The sequence below is a fragment of the Hypanus sabinus genome, chromosome 4 (genome assembly GCF_030144855.1).
Source record: "Hypanus sabinus isolate sHypSab1 chromosome 4, sHypSab1.hap1, whole genome shotgun sequence".
NCBI classification, from domain to species: domain Eukaryota; kingdom Metazoa; phylum Chordata; class Chondrichthyes; order Myliobatiformes; family Dasyatidae; genus Hypanus; species Hypanus sabinus.
In genome coordinates, this window is record NC_082709.1 from 8,721,557 (window position 1) to 8,743,182 (window position 21,626).

Here is a 21,626-nt window from a genome sequence, read left to right on the forward strand (position 1 = left end):
TCAGCACAGCTTTGTGGGCCGAAGGGCCTGTATTGTGCTGTAGGTTTTCTATGATTCTACTCTGTCAGTCTAACTCTTCCCTCCCATAAAGCTCTCCATTTTTTTTCTTACATCAATATACCTACCCAACAATCTCATAAATGTCCCTAATGTATCTGCCTCTACCACCACCCTTGGCGTTTCATTCTTTACACAAATGACTCTCCGTGTATTTAAAAAAACAGCTTACCTCTGACATCAGTTCTATACGTTCCTCCAATCACCTTAAAATTATGCCCCCTTGTATTAGCCATTTCCATCTTGGAAAAAAGTCATCTTGTACACCTTCATCAAGTACCTTATCCTCCTCTTTAGCTTCAGAGAAAACCCCAAGATCTTTCAGTCTATCCTCATAAGACCTGTTCTCTAATTGAGGCAGCAACATAGTAAATCTCCTCTGCACCCTCTCTGCTTCCACATACTTCCTATAATGAGGCAACCAGAACTGAATACAATATTCCAAGTGTGATCTAACCAGGGTTTTATAGAGTTGTGATAAAATCAGAATCAGGTTTATCACCACCAGCATGTGACGTGAAATTTGTTAACTTAGTAGCAGCAGTTCAATACCATACATAATATAGCAGAGAAAAAAAATAATAAACTAAAAATAATAATAATAATAATAAGTAAACAAGTAAATAAATTACACTACGTATATTGAACAGATTTTTTAAGAAGTGCAAAGACAGAATTATTGACAGGCAAACACAAGGAAATCTGCAGATGCTGGAAATTCAAGCAACACACACAAGATGCTAGTGGAACGCAGTAGGCCAGGCTGCTACAGAACTATTGTATCTAAAAAAAGATAGTGTCCAAAGATTCAATGTCCATTTAGGAATCAGATGGCAGAGGGAAAGAAGCTGTTCCTGAATGGCTGAGTGTGTGTCTTCAGGACCTGTACCTCCTACCTGATGGTAACAGAGAGAAAAGGGTATGTCCTGGGTGCTGGGGATCCTTAATAATGGACACTGCCTTTCTGAGACTCCGCTCCTTGAAGATGCCCTGGGTACTTTGTAGGCTAGTACCCAAGCTTCTTTCGGTCCTGTGCAATAGTCTCTCCATACCAGACAGTGATGCAGCCTGTCAGAATGCTCTCCACGGTACAACTATAGTAGTTTTTGAGTGTACTTGTTGACATGCCAAATCTCTTCAAACTCCTAATAAAGTATAGCTGCTGTCGTTCTTCCTTTATAACTTCCTTGATAACCTGTTGGGACCAGGTTAGACCCTCCGAGATCTTGACACCCAGGAACTTGAAACTGCTCACTCTCTCCACTTCTAATCCCTCTATGAGGATTGGTGTGTGTTTCTTCATTTTACCCTTCCTGAAGTCCACAATCAGCTCTTCCGTTTTACTGATATTGAGTACCAGGTTGTTGCTGCGGCACCATCCCACTAGCTGGCATATCTCACTCATGTATGCCCTCTGGTCACCACCTGAGATTCTACCAACAATGGTTGTATCATCAGCAAATTTATAGATGGTATTTGAGTTATGCCTACCCACACAGTCATGGGTATATAGAGAGTAGAGCAGAGGGCTAAGCACACATTCCTGAGGTGTGCCAGTGTTGATTGTCAGCGAGGAGGATATGTTAAGGTTCAAAGATTAAGTTTAATGTCAGAGAAATGTATACAAAATACATCCTGAAATGTTTTTCTTGACAATCTGTGTGGATGGTGGTCTTCCAGTTAGGAAGTCAAGGATCCAATTGCAGAGGGAGGTACAGAGGCCCAGGTTCTGCAACTTGTCAATCAGGATTGTGGGAATGATGGTATTAAATGCTGAGATTACCATGTGACTCTTGAACACAATGCAGTGATTGATGAAGGACAATAGACCATACACCTGCTCAACAACCCTATCAACTTGCGCAGCGTCTTTGAGGGGCCTATGGGCATAGACTCCAAAATTAGTTACATGGAGGAATTTAATGTGGGGGGATATATTGGAGGCAGTGTTGAAGGGTCGGCACAAAATTGTGGGCCAAAGGGCCTGTACTGTGCTGTACTATTCTACGTTCTATGTTGTATCTCTTTGTTCCCCCACCCTGTTAAGAATATGACCAGTAATCTTGTAGTCTGTGACAAATTCAACCATCCAACGTGGATCACCTCACACTTCTCTAGGTTGAACACTGTCTGTCACTTCTCAACTTAGCTCTGCATCCCATCAATGTCCCATTGTAACCCTCGACAACTTTCTACACCATCCACATCAACCATAAACCTTCAGGTCACCAACTCTTTCTCTTCCTCAATTATAAAACTCACGAAGAGCAAGGGTCCCAGAACAGATTCCTTCAGAACATCACTGGTCACCAACCTGAAGACAGAATACGTTCCACCTCAAACTACACTCTTCCTTCTATGTGAAAGCCAATTCTGAAGCCACACAGCCAAGTTTCCCTGGATCCCAGGCCTCCTAATCTTCTGAATCGGCTTACCATGGGGAACCTTATCAAATGCCTTACTGAAATCTATATGCACCACATGCACTGCTCTAACTTCATAAATATGCTTTATCACATCTTCAAAGTATTCAGTCTGACTCATGAGTCATGAGCTGCTCCTCACAAAAGGTATGCTGGCTAACCCTAATCCAAATGCTCACAAATCCTGTCTCTAAGAATCTTCTCCAATAAGGTTCAAAAGTAACATTTATAATCAAAGTATGTATGCTGTATACAAGTCTGAGATTCATGTTCCACGAAACAAAGAAAACCATGGAAGCTGTTCAAAGAAAAACATCAACCACCCTCCCCACACAAAAAGCAACAAATTGCATAAATAACAACAAGAACATCAAACTCCCCACCACGCAAAACAAATTGTGCAAGCTGCAACAAGATAGAATGAGCACCACTGAAGTCTCGCTGATGTATAACTCACTAGTTTATTATTAAGATGGTGATTTAGTGTGTTTCTTGGAATACTAACAGTGTTTTGTTGTGTAGGCAATGTCTCAGGAATTCCAAAAGGTTTTTACAAAGCAGCCAAAAACTGCAGTTCCTACTGATCAGCCGAAATCCACAGGTAGGTCACTGTTTATTGCAAATGCTGAGTAAATCTTGTTTATTTCCCCAGACCACAAACAGATAAAAAAATATACTTTGTTGCCAAGTGCAAAGTTTCTTCATCTTTGTCAGATTGCAAGTATTTAAAACTTTGCTTTTAACACCCTCAGAAGATTTTTTTACGTAAATACTCCACTAAATCTTTTAAAGGAAATTTGTGAGTCCTTTTTCAGGCTTGCTTCAGGAAGTGAAAATGAGCTGAGCAGTAAAATTATTGGATATGGTTAGTAACAAGTTTTGAGGTTTCTGACACAGGGAAAAGGTAATATCTTCATCCTTAGGCCACTGAAAATTGATGATGTGCATTCTACAGTGAGAAATGCACTTTCTGCTTGCCCACGGTCCTTTTCATGACTTACTATGCATGTTGGAATGATATCTAGCTCCCTAGAAGACTACAGTTTACACAACATGCAAGCAACTCAAAGAAACTCAGGAGAAATCAGTCTATCTACTTTCGTCCCTTCCAAACTACATCTGTGGCACCTCGTACACTCTTGATCTTTTCAATAAATTCAGGTTCCCTGGCCCCCATCGTCTTATTTTTACCATGGAAGTCCAGTCCCTATACACCTCCATCCCCACCAGGAAGGCCTCAAATCTCTCTTGTTTTTTTTTCTGGACACCAGAGCTAACCAGTTCCCCTCCACCACCACTCTCCTCTGCCCAGTGGAACTTGTCCTCACTCCAAATAATTTCTCCTTTGGCTCCTCCCACTTCCTTCAAACAAAAGGGCACTCAATGGGTCATAGCTCTGCTCGTCTGTTGGCTATATGAAACAGTCTGTGTTCCAAGCCTACACTGGTGACCATCCCGCACTTCTTCTATGCTACATCGATGACTGCATTGATGATGCACCCACGCTGAACTCATCAACTTCATCCATTTTGCCTCCAGCTTCCACCCTACTATCAAATTGAGCCCATTTCTGACACCCCCCTTCCCTTTCTCAATCTCACTGTGTCTATCTCTGAACTCAGCTTATCTACCAATGTCTAATACAAACCCATGGACTCTCACAGCTACCTGGACTACACCTCATCCCATGTTGCTACTTGTAAAAATGCCATCCCCTTCTCTGAATCCACCGTCTCCACTGCATCTGCTCTCAGAATGAAGTTTTTCATTCTAAAGCAAAGGAGATGTCCTTTTTTCAAAGAAAGGGGCTTCCCTTCTTCCACCATCAACGCTGCCCTTGAACGTGTTTCTTCCATTTCATGTCTGCTCTTACCTCATCCTCCTGCCACCCTACCAGGGATAGGGTTCCTCTTTTCCTCAACTACCACTCCACTGGCTTCCACGTCCAGCACATAATTCTCTGAAACCTCCGCCACCTCCAACGGAATCCCACTACCAAGCACATCTTTTCCTCATCGCTCCCTACGCGACTCCCTTGTCCATTCATCCCTCCTGGCAGTTATCCTTCTGAGTGTAACAAGTGCTACACTTACCCCTATACTTCCTCCCTCGCATTCAGAGCCCTAAACAGTCCTACCTGGTGAAGCGACACTTTACCTGTGAGTCTGTTGTGGTCATATGCTGTGTTTGGTGCTCCGGGTGTAGCCTCCTGTATATTGGTGAGACCCAACGTAGTTTGGGAGACCACTTCACTGAGCATCTACACTCCATCCTCCAGAACAAGTGGGATCTCCCAGTAGCTGCCCGTTTTAATTCCATTTCCCATTCCTATTCCGATATGTCCATCCATGGCCTTGTCCACTGTTGTGATGAGGCTACAGTTAACGTTGGAAGAACAACACCTTATATTCCATTTGGGTAGCCTCCAACCTGTTGGCACAAACATCGGTTTCTCAAACTTCTGGTATTGCTCCCTACGCCCCCCCCCCACTTCACTGTTTCCCATCCCTTTATCTCCCCCCCCCCCACCTTATCTCCTTGCCCGCCCATTGCCTCCCTCTGGTGCTCCTGCCTTTTTCTTTCTCCATTTCCTTCTGTCTCTTTCACCAATTAACTTCCCAGCTCTTCACTTCATCCCTCTCCCTCCAGCTTTACTTCATCCTTCCACCTATCCCCTCCCCTACCTTTTAAATCTACTTCTCAGCACTTTTTCTCCAGTCTTACTGAAGGGTTTTGGCCAGAAATGTCGATTGTACTGTTTTCCATATATGTTGCCTGGCCTTCTGAGTTCCTCCAGCATTTTGTGTGTGTTGCTTAGGTTTCCAGCATCTGCAGATTTTCTCTTGTCTGTCTAGATCTTGATCTTTATTCCCTCTAGTCACCTTTTAAGTGTTGACCTTCCCATGCCTGATTGCAAAAAACAAAAAAATGAGAGGACTGTATAAGCAATGTATTATCTTGTTTCTAAAGACTATTTGATTAGTAAAATAAAATGTTCTATGAAGAAATGTATAATTCAGATATCTTGGAACCATTTTACAGGTCTTTTCATTGGAAATCTATCTGAGACGGCACCTGGTCAGGCTGAAATGCCAGTAGGACCAATCTTACTACAAGTGGTATCAGGAGATATAACAAAGGAGAGCACAGATGTCATTGTCAACTCATCAAATGCCAATTTTACTCTAAAAGCAGGTATTTTAACACATTGTTCCAAGATAATTTGAAGAAGAACCCAATTCCCTTAATTTTCATATTGATTTTATTGGCTAAGAATTGACTGCATTTTACTGCAATTGTACAAGGGTGTCTTGTTGTTATTGCAGCTTTTAACCTTGCAGATGTGATTAAATTGGAAAATCCAGGTCTCGAAGGTTTCAAAGTAGGGTCTCGGCCCGAAACGTCGACAGTGCTTCTTCCTATAGATGCTGCCTGGCCTGCTGTGTTCCACCAGCATTTTGTGTGTGTTGTTGTTTGAATTTCCAGCATCTGCAGATTTCCTCGTGTTTGCTCTTTAAAGTACATTTAATATTGTAGCTATTAGGTATACAACCTAAAATTTGTTCCCTTCATAGACATCCATGAAACAAAGAAACCCCATAGAATGATAGAAACATCGAAAATCCTGACCCCCTTTGCACAAGCAGTAGCAAAAGTATTGACCCTCCCCCATGCCAGCAGAAGCACTGACTCCCCACCTACAGTTCAAGGCGCTGAGTCTCCATCCCACACTCTCCCCCATGCATTCCCCCCCATACTCTCCCTCCCACAGTCTCTCCCATTCCCCCTTCTCCCCACTTCCCCTCCCCCCCCCCCCCCCCGACCCCGGTCTCCTGCCTGTCTGACTCTCTCTATCTCTTGGAAAAATAAGAGTGGAGACCAGTAACTCGCTGTTCCCCCTTTCTCAGGGACAAACAGCTGCATTTTCTCCGTCAAAGGAGAGAGAGAAGGGATTGCTTGAGCACAGGGGCCTTTCTCCGAGAGCAGACGGTGATTAGCAAATATGCGGCCTGCTTTCTTGATGTTTCAGTCTTCACTTAGTGAAATTCGCAAGGAGCCAGGTCACCCATGATTTCCAACCTCCCAGCCCCAAAGGTGTGCATCTTCCAGGCAGATCCTGAGATCATGAAGTATTCGGCCACACAGTCAGGAATCTGCCAAGTATGCCTGCTGCTCTGTAGGTCCCATATTCAGTCAGTACAGATAGACATTAACAGATTCAGCATTGCAAAAATGGAGTAATTCTATTACGGATGTGTTGAGTATACCTGCAAGGAAATTAATCTCAGGGTTGTATGTGGTGACAAACAAGAAGTTTGATCATAAATTTACTTTGAATTGCTAACCTTCTCTGTTGAAGATAACTTAAAAAGTTAAGTCTGACACATATGTGATCAAAGGATTTATTTTAATGAATGACAATTACTGCTGAAGAAACTCTCAAATGTTGGGTATGAATTTTATGTAGATATCATCTCATTTACTTAGGAAAACATAAATACCCAGTAGGTTTTTAAAGCAAGCGTAGTCTGTCTCATTTCTCACTTTTATGATCCTATCTTTATTTCCCTCGCCGTAGTATATTTTCTGTATAAGATTTAAAGTCGGCTTCAGTTTGTTTTTGTATGTTGTGGATTGTGCTGTGCCTCATTCAATGAATCATCGACACTGCATAGAAATGGGGCTTCAGTCCACTGTCCTTCAAGTACCCCTTTTCTAACACACTAATATTATCCTGACCCAGTTTATTCTCTGTACATTCCCGACAGCTCACCCCCAGAATCTACCACTTACCAGTATTTATTTATTTATTTTTAGTGACACAGTGCCCTTTTGGCCCTATGAGTCATGCTGCCCCAGCAACCCCTGACAAGCCTGATTAACCCTAGCCTAATAACAGGAAAATAATTAATCTACCTGGTACGTCTTTGGACTGTGGAAGGAAACCAGCAAACCCAGAGAAAACTTTTGCATTCCATGGGAAAGCTGTTCAGAGACTCCTTACGGAATGGAATTGAACCCTGGAGCACCTCGAGCTGTAATAGCATCGTGCGAACCGTCATCCTGATGTGGAGCCCAATGTACTATGGGAATTTACAGCATGGGAGGGGGAGAAAAAGCTAAATACTTTAGGGATGGGGTAAGAAGGGGAAGAGGGGCATTAACGGAAGTTAGAGAACTCAATGTATCAGGGATGGGGTAAGAAGCGGAGGAGTCTTCTCCCATTGACTTTGTCATTGACTTCTTCCGTTAATGCCCCTCCTCCACTTCTTACCTCATCCCTGATATATTTAGCTTTTTTCCCCTCTCCTTTTTTTTCTCTTTCTGCCCATCACTGCCTGTTCTCCAACTCCCTCTGGTGCTCCCCTCACCTTTCCTTTCTCCCTAGGCCTCCCGTCCCATGATCCTTTCCCTTCTCCAGCTCTTTATCCCTTTTGCCAATCACCTTTCTGGCTCTCAGCTTCACCCCACCCCCTCCGGTCTTCTCCTATCATTTCTCATTTTCCCCTCCCCCTCCTACTTTCAAATCTCTTACTATCTTTCCTTTCAGTTAGTCCTGATGAAGGGTCTGGGCCCGAAACGTCGACAGCGCTTCTCCCTATAGATGCTGCCTGGCCTGCTGTGTTCCACCAGCATTTTCTGTGTTGCTTGAATTTCCAGTATCTGCAGATTTCCTTGTGTCATACTTAATCACATTTCATTTTGCCAAAAGGAAAACTAAAAATGGAGACAATAAAAAGAGATGCTTGGACTTGTGATGCAAAGACATAGTTGTTTGTAATTAGAATTAATCCACCAGCAATACTGTCAAGTTTAGATCTCTGTCAATTCATGCACAGTTGCTTTTAAAGTATCAAATGCGATCAATAAAAAGGCAGTTGTTGGTTAAGAACTGAGTTCCTCCAGCATTTTGTGTGTGTTTCTCTGGTTAAGAATAATCTAGTTTTTCTATTAAATCTCATTTGCGATTAAATTTCAGGTGTCTCCAAGGCGATTTTAGATGCTGCTGGTCCAACTGTGGAAGCTGAGTGTCATCAGAAAGGTTTGGAATTTGTTTTCTTTTACAGACCCAAGCAGCTTCCAGCTCAACAATCTCTTTGCCTTTCTGCCTATAATGTACAATAGGATTTTAATATTTTAGTATTAAACTTAAGCTTCCAATTGGCAAAATATTATGGTGCCTTGGAAAAGTATTCAGCCCCCACAATGACGTTCACATTTTACTGTCTCATTTTCTAAATTTAAAATATATTGAAATTGTATTTTTGTTGAGCTAATCTATAAAATATTGTGCATCATGTCAAATCAAAAGAAAAACACCAAAATGTCAACAATTTACTAAAAATTAAAAACCAAAATTGTGAGGCTGAAAATGTATTTGTCCCTTTTTTAATTACTTCACTAACTTTACACAGATCCAATACTTTATATTACCTTACCAACTCATGCAATTTGTTGATTTAGAGAATTAGAGACTCATTTGTTTTCAATGAATTCATACAGTTCTCTGTAAGGAACAACTGTATGGTAGATTTTCAACAGACCAAACCAAACCAAAGACAAAAGTGCATTCAAGTCCAGTCAGGGAAATTATATTAAAGAAGCACAAATCTGGAGAAGGGTACAAGACTATCTCAAAGACACTGAACATATCTCGGAGCTCAATGCAGTCCATTGTAAAAAAAGTGGGGGGAAAATCGGAAACCAGAGCCATGCTGCCTAGGTCAGGTTGCCCCTCTAAACTTAGCTGCCGGAGAAGAATGGTACTTGTAAGAGAGGCCGCTGTGATGTCAACAGCCACTCTGAGTGAGCTGCAGAAGTCACTGGCTGCAACTGGAGCTGATGTTCATGGTTCCACAATCTCTAAGGGCTTGTACAAAATGGGTATTTATGGAACAGTGGCAAGCAAGAAGCCCTAGCTAAAGAAAAAACATATTCTTGCCCGCTAAGTGTCACTTAAAAGATAGAATAAACATGTGGAGGAAGGTCTTGTGGTCGGATGAGACTGAAGAAGAACTTTTTGGCCTCAACACTAAGCAGTATGTGGGGCGTAGATCTGATATCCCAAAAGACTACTGGCTATAGTAGCTGTGAGAGGTGGTTCAACTCAGGAATGATCAAAGGAGAATGAATAGCTTTACACTGCTGACATTTTAGTTTTTGAATTTTTAGTTTATCATGCTTTACAATTCTGTCTTTTTTTGTGAGGGGGGCTGTTCTATGAAAAAAGGAACCTGTGTTTCAGAAATAAAATATCTCGGTACAATTGATCAAAAATCCTGGTTGTAATACTCATTTATGTGAACAAAGTGTTAGGGGCTGAATACTTTCACAAGGTACTGTATACTAAATCAAAGGCAAGGATTTTATGTAAGATTATCAAGAAATGTAATGAGACAGAATCAGTGCCTCTCTAATTATGGAAGAGGTATCAATAGAGCTGCCAAAACGGCTCTATGCAGGTCAGAAGGCAGAACAACAGAAATAGAAAGCAGAACCACAGAGGCCTAATGCTTGACGTAAAACTTTTTTCCAAGACTATTCTCCATGCACTTTTTCCCAACTTACCCTCTGACTTTGTTTTTTTAAATATTTCAATCTCTAGATCTCGGATGTCCTCAGGCAAACATTTCATTCCACTGCCCTCACCAAATTTTTCTCATTATTCCTACCAAGTGCAGAATATCAAAGTTCCCTTATTCCAGGGTGGCTAACGCTCCCAGACATGACAACACATGCAAAATATTTCAAGGCTCCTTCACTCTACCCTGATCTCAGAAATATGTCTGTTTCCTGATGTACCAGGTTCCTCATTCCTCAGTGCTACAACAAATGTTTAACAAAGATGCTTAATGGACAGAGTCCAAAGAAGGATATGAGCAGGTTTTTTAAATAAATTACAGAAAAATCTGCAGGAGGATTTAGAGAAGGAATTCCACGTTACATGCCACATCATATGAAGTGGGTGGTCATCGTCTATCCATGACTATGATTGTTCTTGGAAATTTTTTCTGCAGAAGTGGTTTGCCATTGCCTTCCTCCGGGCAGTGTCTTTTACAAGACATGTGACCCCAGCCATTATGGTTTGTGATGTGCACCAGCTGCTCATACGACCGTCCACCATCTACTCCTATGGCATCATGTGACCCTGGTCCGGGGGCTACACCTTGCCCAAGGGTGCTTTGCAGACTAGCGGAGGGAAGGACCGTCCTACACCTTCTTTGGTAGGGACGTACTGTGTCTCCACCCTGCCACCCAACGGTGGATGTGTCAATCATGTGCGTGGTTGACAAGGTGAAAGAATGCTGAACTTTGAGAACATTACAAAGCTGGAGGGGTGAAGTCATGCAAGATTTTATACAATCAAATAAAATGTTTAAATCAACACATTGTGGAAGAGGTAGCTTGTGTTGTTTAGCAAATCAGCGGGCAAAAGGAATGTAAGGTGAGATATTGTATAGTGCCACAAGTCAATTTTTTTTTAAATTCATGGCAGCATGGTGGTAAGTGTGACACAATTACAGCTTGGGTGGGGGGGTGTTGGAATTCAATTCTGGTGTCCACTGTAAGAGAGGTGTGTGCGTGTGTGCGTGCGTGCGTGTCCTCCGACAGTTCAAAGACATAGCAGTTAGCAGGTTAATTGGTGATTGTAAATTGTCCTGTCATTAGGCTAGGGTTAAATAGGTGGGTTGCTGGGCATGTGGGTCATTGGGCCAGAAGGGCTTGTTCCATGTTTTATCTCTAAACATATTTTAAATATTTAACAATCTCTATTCAAATAGACACCAGCAGTATACCAGAAGTCCGAGAGTATAGGGGGTGGAGGGTACAGAAGCGAGTGTCATTTCTATTACTAAGAGAAGCTGGAAGATCTGAAGTAAAGTCATCTGGACCAGATGGTCTACACAGAAAGGTTCTGAAGGAGGTGGTTGAAGAGGTTGTGGAGGCATTAGTAATGATCTTTCAAGAATCACTAGATTCTGGAAGGGTTCCTGAGGACTGGAACCATTGATAGAAGTAGGTTGTTAGATTCTTGATTTGTCAGGGCAGGAATGTATATGGGCAGAAGGCAGGTGTTTGTGGCTGGGAGAAAAATATGGATCAACAATGATGGAATAGTAGAGTAGACTCAATGGGCTGAAAAACCTAATTCTCCTGTGTCTTATGGTCTAGCTATTAGTGGACAGGAAAATTTAATTGTTGTTGATGTAATGACTGCAGAACTTAAATGATTCTTTCTTTAATTCATAGGCTCACAGGCAAACAGTGCAACAATAATAACCACTGCAGGAAATCTGCAGTGTCAAGCTATAATTCATATGGTTGGACAAACAGATCCAACTAAAATCAAAGCTACAGTTGGTGAAGTTCTTCAGCTCTGTGAACAACTGAGATTTTCCTCAGTTGCTTTCCCTGCCATTGGTACAGGTTGGTATTCCTGTTAATGTTTTTTATTCCTCTTAACGCTTTTTATTTCTCTTAACGTTTTTTATTCCCCACTCCTTTTGGAGTTTCCTTATATACTGAGAAGAGCCAAGATACTAATATCCAGGTCAAAACAGGAACTATATACATAAATTGTGTTCCAGTTCAACTATTGTATATCAGATGAATTATGCAGTAAGATGTGGGAATGTCATTAGTGGATTATGATAATAGGGAGACAGTTGGTCTGAAAATGAGCTTGAGATTAAACAGGCAAGCAGTCATAACCTTGGGTACTCCAGTTTAGATGAAAGTGCATACCCTAGTGCTTACTTCCACAATGCATGCTGCAGTTGGTGAACTTAATTTGATAATTTGTGTGAGAGATGCTGTAATGTTGCGATTACCAAAATCTGAAGAGGGTGACAAGATAGAATCTTGATCCTGATGTAATCTCTATGTTTCCACTGTGGGACCATCCACTTCTGCAATGGTTGGTTTCATACTGCCCATACTCCCAAAGTGCCCCATTCTTGTCCTTGTCCTGATCAGGTCAATTTGTTACATGTTGACTTCATTGGCTTGGGCTCATCTGACTGACCTGTGTGAGCTTCTCGTTGGATCTGACTCGGGACTTCAAGCGGTAGACATGTGCCTCAGGTAACTTGCTTCAGACTGGTTCAAACCTGTTTAGTCAGGCCCACCAAACACTGGGCTCAGGCTATTTCAGAGCGCAGGTCATTCATTCCACAAGCCTGCCATTTTTACATGATGTAATAAATGGTTTCAGGTTTGGCTCTTGTTGAGCCATCCCTAAACAGATTACAAAAGGGTGGCTGCAAGAACAGTCTCATAAAATGGCAGCTTTCATTCCTTTGACCACATGGCAGGAACAAAAACATTTGTTTTTTCAACTTCTCTTACCCTTAGCTTATTGATGTTAGCTGATTTACAGATGTTAATTCTTTCTAGCCAGCAGATTCCTGCAGGACACCTTTAGTTACAGACCTCAAGCCAGAATAAGTCCTGTTGATCACTATCCTCTGTCTTCTGTAAGACAATAGGACATGGGAGGAGAATTAGGGCCACTGGGCTCTTTGGGTTTGCTCATGGCTGATTTATTATCCCTCTCAACCCCATTGTTCTTCCTTTTCATAACTTTTATCACCTTACTAATCAAAAACCACTGCTTTAAATGTACCCAATGACTTAACCTCCACAACTGTCTGTGGAAATTAATTCCAGATTCACCACGCAGCATATCCTTTCTTAGATATGAGGCCCAAAACTGTTTGAAATACTCCAGATGTGTTCTGGCAAATGCAATGTAAAGCCTCAGCACTGCATGCTTGCTTTTAAAAAGGGTGACACAATAGTGTAGCAGTTAGCGCGAAGCTGTTACAGTCTGGTGCAATCCAGAGTTTGGAGTTCAATTCCGGCATTGTCTGTAAGGAGTTCTCCCGTGAACCATGTGGATATCCTCCCAGATGCTCCAGTTTCCTTGCACAGTCCAAAAACGTACTGGTTACTAGGTTAATTGGTCACTGTAAATTGTCCTATGATTAGGGTAGTGTTAAATAGTTGGGTTGCTCAGCAGTTCACCTCATTGAGCTGGAATGGCCTCTTCTGTACTGTATCTCTAAATATAATTACAATATTCTAGTTCTTTAGAAATGACTGCTAACATTGCATTTGCTTTCCTTACTACCAACTTAACTTGCAAATTAACCTTTAGGGAAAATCCTACATGAGGAATCCTACTGAATTTACTTCCCATTTAGAAGGTAGTCTACGCCTTCTATGGGCATGTCAATTTTGAATCCAAATGGACAGATCATTATGGATCCCATGTATTTTGATCTCCCAGATGAGCATACCATGAGGGATCTTGTCAAGCACCTTACTAAGCTCCAATAACCAGCGCTCTTCATCAATCACCTTCATCACCTTGAGAATCATAGTCAAGATCTAAAGACATGACCTGCCCCACACAAAGCAATGTTTATAAAATCTAATTAGGCCATGGTTTTTCAAATGTTCGGAATCCTATCCTGAAAATGGACAAGGGGGAGCCAGTGGAGGCAGAAAGGGAAGGGGTGGCCACTAGACAGCGTAGCAGTAGGCAGGTAGTGCAGGAGTCCCCTGAGGTCATCTCCCTCCTAAACAGATATACTGTTTTGGATACTGTTGGGGGAGATGTCTCATTAGGGGAAGGCAGCAGCAGCTGAGTTCATTGCAGCATGGGTGGCTCTGCGGCACAGGAGGGAGGGAAAAAGAGTGGGAGAGTTATAGTGATAGGGGATTCGATTGTAAGGGGAATAGATAGGCATTTCTGCGGCCGCAAACGAGACTCCAGGATGGTATGTTGCCTCCCTGGTGCAAGGGTCAAGGATGTCTCTGAGCGGCTGCAGGACATTCTGGAATGGGAGGGTGAACAGCCAGTGGTCATGGTGCACGTAGGTACCAATGATATAGGTAAAAAACTGGATGAGGTCCTACAAGGTGAATTTAGGGAGTTAGGAGATAAACTAAAAAGTAGGAACACAAAGGTAATAATCTCTGGATTACTACCAGTGCCACGTGCTAGTCAGAGTAGAAATAGGAGGATATTTCAGATGAATGTGTGGCTTGAGAAATGGTGCAAGGGGGAGGGATTCAAATTTCTGAGGCATTAGAACCAGTTCTGGGGGAGATGGGGCCGGTATAAACAGGATGGTCTGCACCTGGGCTGGACTGGAACCAATGTCCTAGGGGGAGTGTTTGCTACTGCTGTTCAAGAGGCTTTAAACTAATGTGGCAGGGGGATGGGGACAAGTGCAGAGAGACAGAGGGGTGTAAAATGAGGGTAGAAGCAAAATGTAGTAAGGTGAAAAGTATAAGTGACAGGCAGGCAAATCCAGGGCAAAAAGCAAAAAGGGCCACTTTTCAACATAATTGTATAAGGGCTAAGAATGTTGTAAAAATAAACCTGAAGGCTTTGTGTGTCAATGCAAGGAGCATTCGTAACAAGGTGGATGAATTGAATGTGCAGTAGTTATTAATGAATATGATATAGTTGGGATAACAGAGACATGGCTCCAGGGTGACCAAGAATGGGAGCTCAACATCCAGGGATATTCATTATTCAGGAGGGATAGACAGGAAAGGAAAGGAGGTGGGGTAGCATTGCTAGTTAGAGGGGAGATTAACGCAATAGAAAGGAAGGACATTAGCCTGGAGGATGTGGAATCGATATGGGTAGAGCTGGATAACACCAAGGGGTAGAAAACGCTGGTGGGAGTTGTGTACAGGCCACCTAATAGTAGTAATGAGGTTGGGGATGGCATTAAACAGGAAATTAAAAATGTGTGCAATAAAGGAACAGTAGTTATAATGGGTGACTTCAATCTACATATAGATTGGGTGAACCAAATTGGTAAGGCTGCTGAGGATGAGGATTTCTTGGAATGTATGCGGGATGGTTTTCTGAACCAACATGTCGAGGAACCAACTAGAGAGCAGGCCATTCTAGATTGGGTATTGAGCAATGAGGAGGGGTTAATTAGCAATCTTGTGGTGCAAGGCCCCTTGGGTAAGAGTGACTATAATATGGTGGAATTCTTCATTAAGATGGAGAGTGACATAGTTAATTCAGAAACAAAGGTTCTGAACATAAAGAAGGGTAACTTTGAAGGTATGAGACGTGAATTAGCTAAGATAGACTGGCAAATAATACTTAAAAGGTTAACAGTAGATATGCAATGACAGGCATTTAAAGATCGCATGGATGAACTACAACAATTGTTCATCCCAGATTGGCAAAAGAATAAACCAGGGAAGGTAGTGCACCCGTGACTGACAAGGGAAATTAGGGATAGTATCAAGTCCAAAGAAGAAACATGTAAATTAGCAAAAAATAAGCAGCACTCCTGAGGACTGGCAGAAATTCAGAGACCAGCAGAGGAGGACAAAGGGCTTAATTAGGAAAGGGAAAAAAGATTATGAGAGAAAGCTGGCAGGGAACATAAAAATTGACTGTAAAAGCTTTTATAGATATGTGAAAAGAAAAAGATTGGTCAAGACAAATGTAGGTCCCTTACAGTCAGAATCAGGTGAATTGATCATAGGGAACAAAGACATGGCAGACCAATTAAATAACTACTTTGGTTCTGTCTTCACTAAGGAGGACATAAATAATCTTCCGGAAATAGTAAGGGACCGAGGGTCTAGTGAGATGGAGGAACTGAGAGAAATACATGTTAGTAGGGAAGTGGAGTTAGGTAAATTGAAGGGATTAAAGGCAGTTAAATCCCCAGGGCCAAATGGTCTGCATCCCAGAGTGCTTAAGGAAATAGCCCAAGAAATAGTGGGTGCATTAGTGATAATTTTTCAAATCCTTAGATTCTGGATTAGTTCCTGAGGATTGGACAGTGGCTAATGTAACCCCACTTTTTAAAAAAGGAGGGAGAGAAAAACCTGGGAATTATAGACTGGTGAGTCTGACATCAGTGGTGGGAAAAATGCTAGAGTCGGTTATCAAAGATGTGATAACAGCACATTTGGAAAGAGGTGAAATCATCGGACAAAGTCAGCATGGATTTGTGAAAGGAAAATCATGTCTGACGAATCTTACAGAATTTTTTGAAGATGTAACTAGTAGAGTGGATAGAGGAGAGCCAGTGGATCTGGTATATTTAGATTTTCAAAAGGCTTTTGACAAGGTCCCGCATAGGATATTAGTGTGCAAAATTAGGGCACATGGTATTGGGGGCAGAGTACTGACTTGGATTGAAAATTGACTGGCTAACAGGAAACAGAGTAGGAATTAACGGGCCCCTTTCGGAATGGCAGGCAGTGACCATTGGGGTACCGCAAGGTTCGGTGCTGGGACCGCAGCTGTTTACAATCTACATTAATGATTTAGATGAAGGGATTAAAAGTAACATTAGCAAATTTGCCGATGACACAAAGCTGTGTGGCAGTGTGAAAAGTCAGGAGGATGTTATGAGAATGCAGGGTGACTTGGACAGGCTAGGTGAGTGGGCGAATGTATGGCAGATGCAGTTTAATGTGGATAAATCTGAGGTTATCCACTTTGGTGGCAAGAACAGGAAGACAGATTACTATCTAAATGGAGTCAAGTTAGGAAAAGGGGAAGTACAACGAGATCTAGGTGTTCTTGTACATCAGTCAATGAAAGCAAGCATGCAGTTACAGCAGGCAGTGAAGAAAACTAATGGCATGCTGGCCTTTATAACAAGAGGAATTGAGTATAGGAGTAAAGAGGTCCTTCTGCAGCTGTACAGGGCCCTGGTGAGACCCCACCTGGAGTATTGTGTACTGTTTTGGTCACCTATCTCCAGGAAAGATAACAGAAAATTTACAAGGACATTACTGGGAATTGAGAACCTGAGCTTTAGGGAAAGGTTGAATAGATTAGGATTTTATTCCTTGGAACCTAGAAGATTGAGAGGAGATTTGATAAAGGTATACAAATTATGAAGGGTATAGATGGGGTTTTGCACTAAGGTTGGGAGAGACTAGAACCAGAACTCATGGGTTAAAGGTGAAATATTTAAGGGGAACATGGGGGGGGGGGGGGGGAGGGCGGGATCCTTTTCACTGAGGTTGGTGAGAGTGCACAATGAGCTGCCTGTGGAAGTGATGGTTCTGAGTTTGATTTAAACATTTAACAGAAGTTTGGATATGTACATGGATGGGAGGGGTGTGAAGGGCTTTTGTCCAGGGGCAGGTAGATGGGACTAGGCAGATTAATTCAACATGGACCAGATGGGCCGAAAAGTCTTTCTGAGCTGTAGTTCTCTATGTGATTGTTCCTAAGTGCTAGTCATTAAGGCAGCTGAAGATATTAATATTATAAAGTATGAAGTGAACTTTTAATCTTAACTGATTATCTTTTATCCTTACATTTGAAATATTTAATAACATAAGAAAATGGTTAAAATAGAAAATAAAAGAAACAAAAGAAAAATAATGCAGAAAAAGTAACTGCTTCAAATTAGTATGTGTGAATGTAATATGAAATGTGCTGATTTCGTTGGCCATGAACTGATAAGGTTTGAATTTTAAAAAATTAGAGTCAGATTCTTTGCTGCCAATCAAATGATTTACCATGAAACCAAGAAACGGGTTGCCATAACCAGATGAACAGAAAAATTACCTGCCTATACCTCTGTTAATTATGGTCTCATTATCTCTTGAAAACCAAGGTTTCCTGAAGCTGTTATCTTTACCTTTTATTCTGACAGGCACATACAAGTTTTGTACTCTCAAAATTCCACTTTTGAAGGCCTCCCACCTACCAAGTACACCTTTGCCTGAAAACAGCCTGACCCAATCCACACTTCGCAGATCCTTCATGATGCCATCATTATTGGCCTTTATCCAATTTAGAAATCTCAACCCATGGACCAGACCTATCTTTTTCTATATTTACTTTGAAACTAATGCCATTGTCTTCATTAGACGCAAAGTGCTCCCCTACACAAACTTCTGTCCTATCTCGTTCCCTGATAGCAGATCAAGTATCGCAAACTTTCTTGGTGAGATTTCTACGTACTTATTAAGGAAACTTTCTTGAACACATTTAACAAACTCTTTCCCATTTAGTCTGTTTAAAATAAGGGAGTCCCAGTCAATGTGTTGAAAGTTAAAATCACCTACTATAACAACCTGAGGTCTCCCTACAAATTTGTTCCTCTAAATCCCTGGACTGTTGGGTGGTTTCCAGTTTAGCCCCATTAACATGATCAGGCACTTCTTATTCCTCAGTTCCACCCACAACACCTCACTAGATGGGTTCTCCAAAGTTGAAAGGACAAATGGCCTGTTCTCCTAAGTTTCTGTGTTTCTGCCTGGCACTTCATGTTAATTGGGGCTAGAAAGTTAAATCACATGTAAATTTAAAATGTTTATATGCCAATCACTAGGACAAGGAAATGTCAACCCTTCCCAAGTTGCTGATGCAATGATTGATTCAGTTGTGGAATTTATACAGAAGAAACCTCCAGCTTCTTTACAGAAGATTCGCATCGTAATTTTTCAACCTCAAATGTTAAGTGAATTTCACGAAAGGATGAAAATGCGTAAAGGATCTAATATTCCAGTTAATGAATCTCTAATGAAAAAGATTACAAGTAAGTATCAGATATTTTAAAAGGAAGAATTTATTTTGTATTGGAATGAGTAATAGAAAAGTAGGATTTATTACATAAACTAAAACTCAAAGAAAATAAAACAGGTTTGCATCATGCATTTTAAAAGGATGTTTAGATACAAAAGACCTTCAAAGATTCAAGATTCAGAGTACATTTGTCATCAAAGTATGTATGCAGTATTCAACGCTGAGATTAGTCTTCCCCCAGACAGCCAGAAAAAAAGTACAGGCAATCCCCAGGTTACAAACGAGTTCCTTCCTGAGTCCGTCTTTAAGTCGGGTTTGTACATAAGTCGGAACAGGTACAACTGGTATAATTTAATATCAGTTAGTCAAACGTTTCTCTTTGTATATAGTATATATTTTACCTTTCTATGCATATAAAACACTTAAGAAATGTATGTATTTCAATAATTAAACAACTGCAATGCTTAGTAATAATTGTAGCTTTCATCGGGCAGGGCCTTTGACATGCTTTATCCTTTACCTGTATCCTTTAAAATTGTTCCGATTGTTGACCGACTGTAGCCTAACGCTTTTCCAATGACTGATGGTGTTTCACCTCTGTCCAAATGCTTTATTATTTCCACTTTATATTCAATCACGATCGTTTTCTGTCAAGGGAACAGAAAACTGCAGATTCAGCAGCAGCTGTGGGCGGCAGGTCCTCTGCTTCCCCCGGGTCCTAAATTCCACCCACACTGAGCTGGGTTAAATGGGACAAATAGGGGCGATGCTGACTGGAAAAGAGGGAGGGGGTGTCGGGGTGAATCTTGCTAAGAAATATTTAAGCCAAATACAAAGTTACACACTCAACACAGTGTTAATGGCAACAACTTAAAATGGTGGATGGCGTCGTGATCCGAATTAAAATGTTGGACGGCATTGTGATCCAACTTAAAAATGACGATGGTGTTCTCCTCCCTCCATTCGTAAGTACGAGTTGTTTGTAAGTCGGATGTTCGTAACTCAGGGACTGTCTGTAAACCCATTCAAAGAAAAACATCAAACCCCTGATGTGGGGGGGAGAAAAACAAATCACTCAAATGGTTAAAAAAAAACTAGTGAAAAGCACAGAATGTAAATCATCAAACCACAAAGCCATCGAAGTCCAGGAATATTCAGTTTCGTTCAGTTCAGGTCAATGATGTACTATATGCAAGACATTGTCAAAAGCATAGTGAAATCTAGTGTATTATCTGTATTCAAGGTATAGAGAATTGTGGACCAGTCAGTTCAATATTAAATGTAGGTAAAATAATGGATTCCCATTAAGAGAGGTTAATGGACAAAACTTTAGAAACAAGAATTCTCAAAGTAGAGTTCAAAAGTAAAATCTTGCTTAAAAGGGTAAACAAGGCACTAACAATAGTTACATTGTAGATATATTTTGTCTAAATTTTTAGAACCATTTGATAAGGTGCTGCTAACAATGCCTAGTGCCCGAGGTCAGGGAATGGAGATTTGGGGATTAAGGAAAATAAACATTTTCTGGTGTCATGAGGGAAAGCAATAGTGGGTGTAATGGGCAATTCTTCAAAGCCAAGAAGATGGCTTGTGACATTTCCTAAAAGCAGTATTGCGATAATAACTGCTTAGAGTTTACATTTGATGTTTCAGGCCAAAACCCTTCATCAGGGCTGGAGAAAAAAAGATGAGAAGTCAGAGTAAGAAGGTGGAGGAAGGGGAGGAGGGGTGAAGAACTGGGAAGTCAATCGTTCAAAGAGTTGAAGGGCTGGAGAATGGGGGAATCTGAAAGGAGAGGACAGAAGGCTATGGAAGAAAGGTAAGGGGGAGGAGCACCATAGGGAAGTGATGGGCAGGTAAGGAGATGAGGTGAAAGGGGGGCATGGAGATGGTGAAGAGGAGGGTGCATTACTAGAAATCGATGTTCATGCCATCAGGTTGGAGGCTACTCAGGCAGAATATAAGGCGTTGCTCCTCCAAACTGAGTGTGGCCTCATGGCAACAGCAGAGAAGGCCACAGACTGACATATGGGAATGGGAAGTGGAATTAAATTGGGTGACCACTGGGAAATAGTGTGCTTTTTTTGCAGACGGAGTGTAGGTGCTCAGCGAGGCTGTCTGGCAACCAACGTCAGATTTCACTGATATACAGGAGGCCACACCGGGAGCACTGGATACAGTTGATGACCATAGCAGACTAACAGACTCCTTTTTTAAAATTACCAGTGTTTTGATGGAGTGAACATGGAGGGATTTTGTCCATGATGAGTGTAGATGTTACAATGATTTTCATGCAAATATTGGTGAGGATTAGATTAGATTAGATTCAAGTTTATTGTCATTGTGCTGAGTACAGATATAAAGCCAATGAAATGCAGTTACCATCTAACCAGAAGTGAAAAAGAATAGAAACAACTCTCACAAAATGCTGGTGGAACACAGCAGGCCAGGCAGCATCTATAAGGAGAAGCACTGTTGACGTTTCGGGCTAAGACCCTTCGTCAGGACTAACTGAAAAGAAAAATCCTAAGAGATTTGAAAGTAGTGGGGGGAGGGGGAAATGCGAAGTGATAGGAGAAGACCAGAGGGGGTGGGAT

The 21,626-nt window shown here is 41.6% G+C and overlaps 1 protein-coding gene across 1 annotated transcript in view; it reads left to right on the top strand.

Annotated features, from left to right (window-relative positions):
- LOC132392467 (protein mono-ADP-ribosyltransferase PARP14-like) overlaps nt 1-21,626 on the top strand; it is a 67,779-nt gene that overhangs the window by 30,197 nt on the left and 15,956 nt on the right. Inside the window, exons 10-14 of the mRNA XM_059966353.1 lie at nt 3,003-3,081; nt 5,523-5,675; nt 8,461-8,523; nt 11,733-11,909; nt 18,836-19,042. Of these exons, the coding sequence (XP_059822336.1) occupies nt 3,003-3,081; nt 5,523-5,675; nt 8,461-8,523; nt 11,733-11,909; nt 18,836-19,042 (679 nt within the window). The remainder of the gene's footprint in view (nt 1-3,002; nt 3,082-5,522; nt 5,676-8,460; nt 8,524-11,732; nt 11,910-18,835; nt 19,043-21,626) is intronic.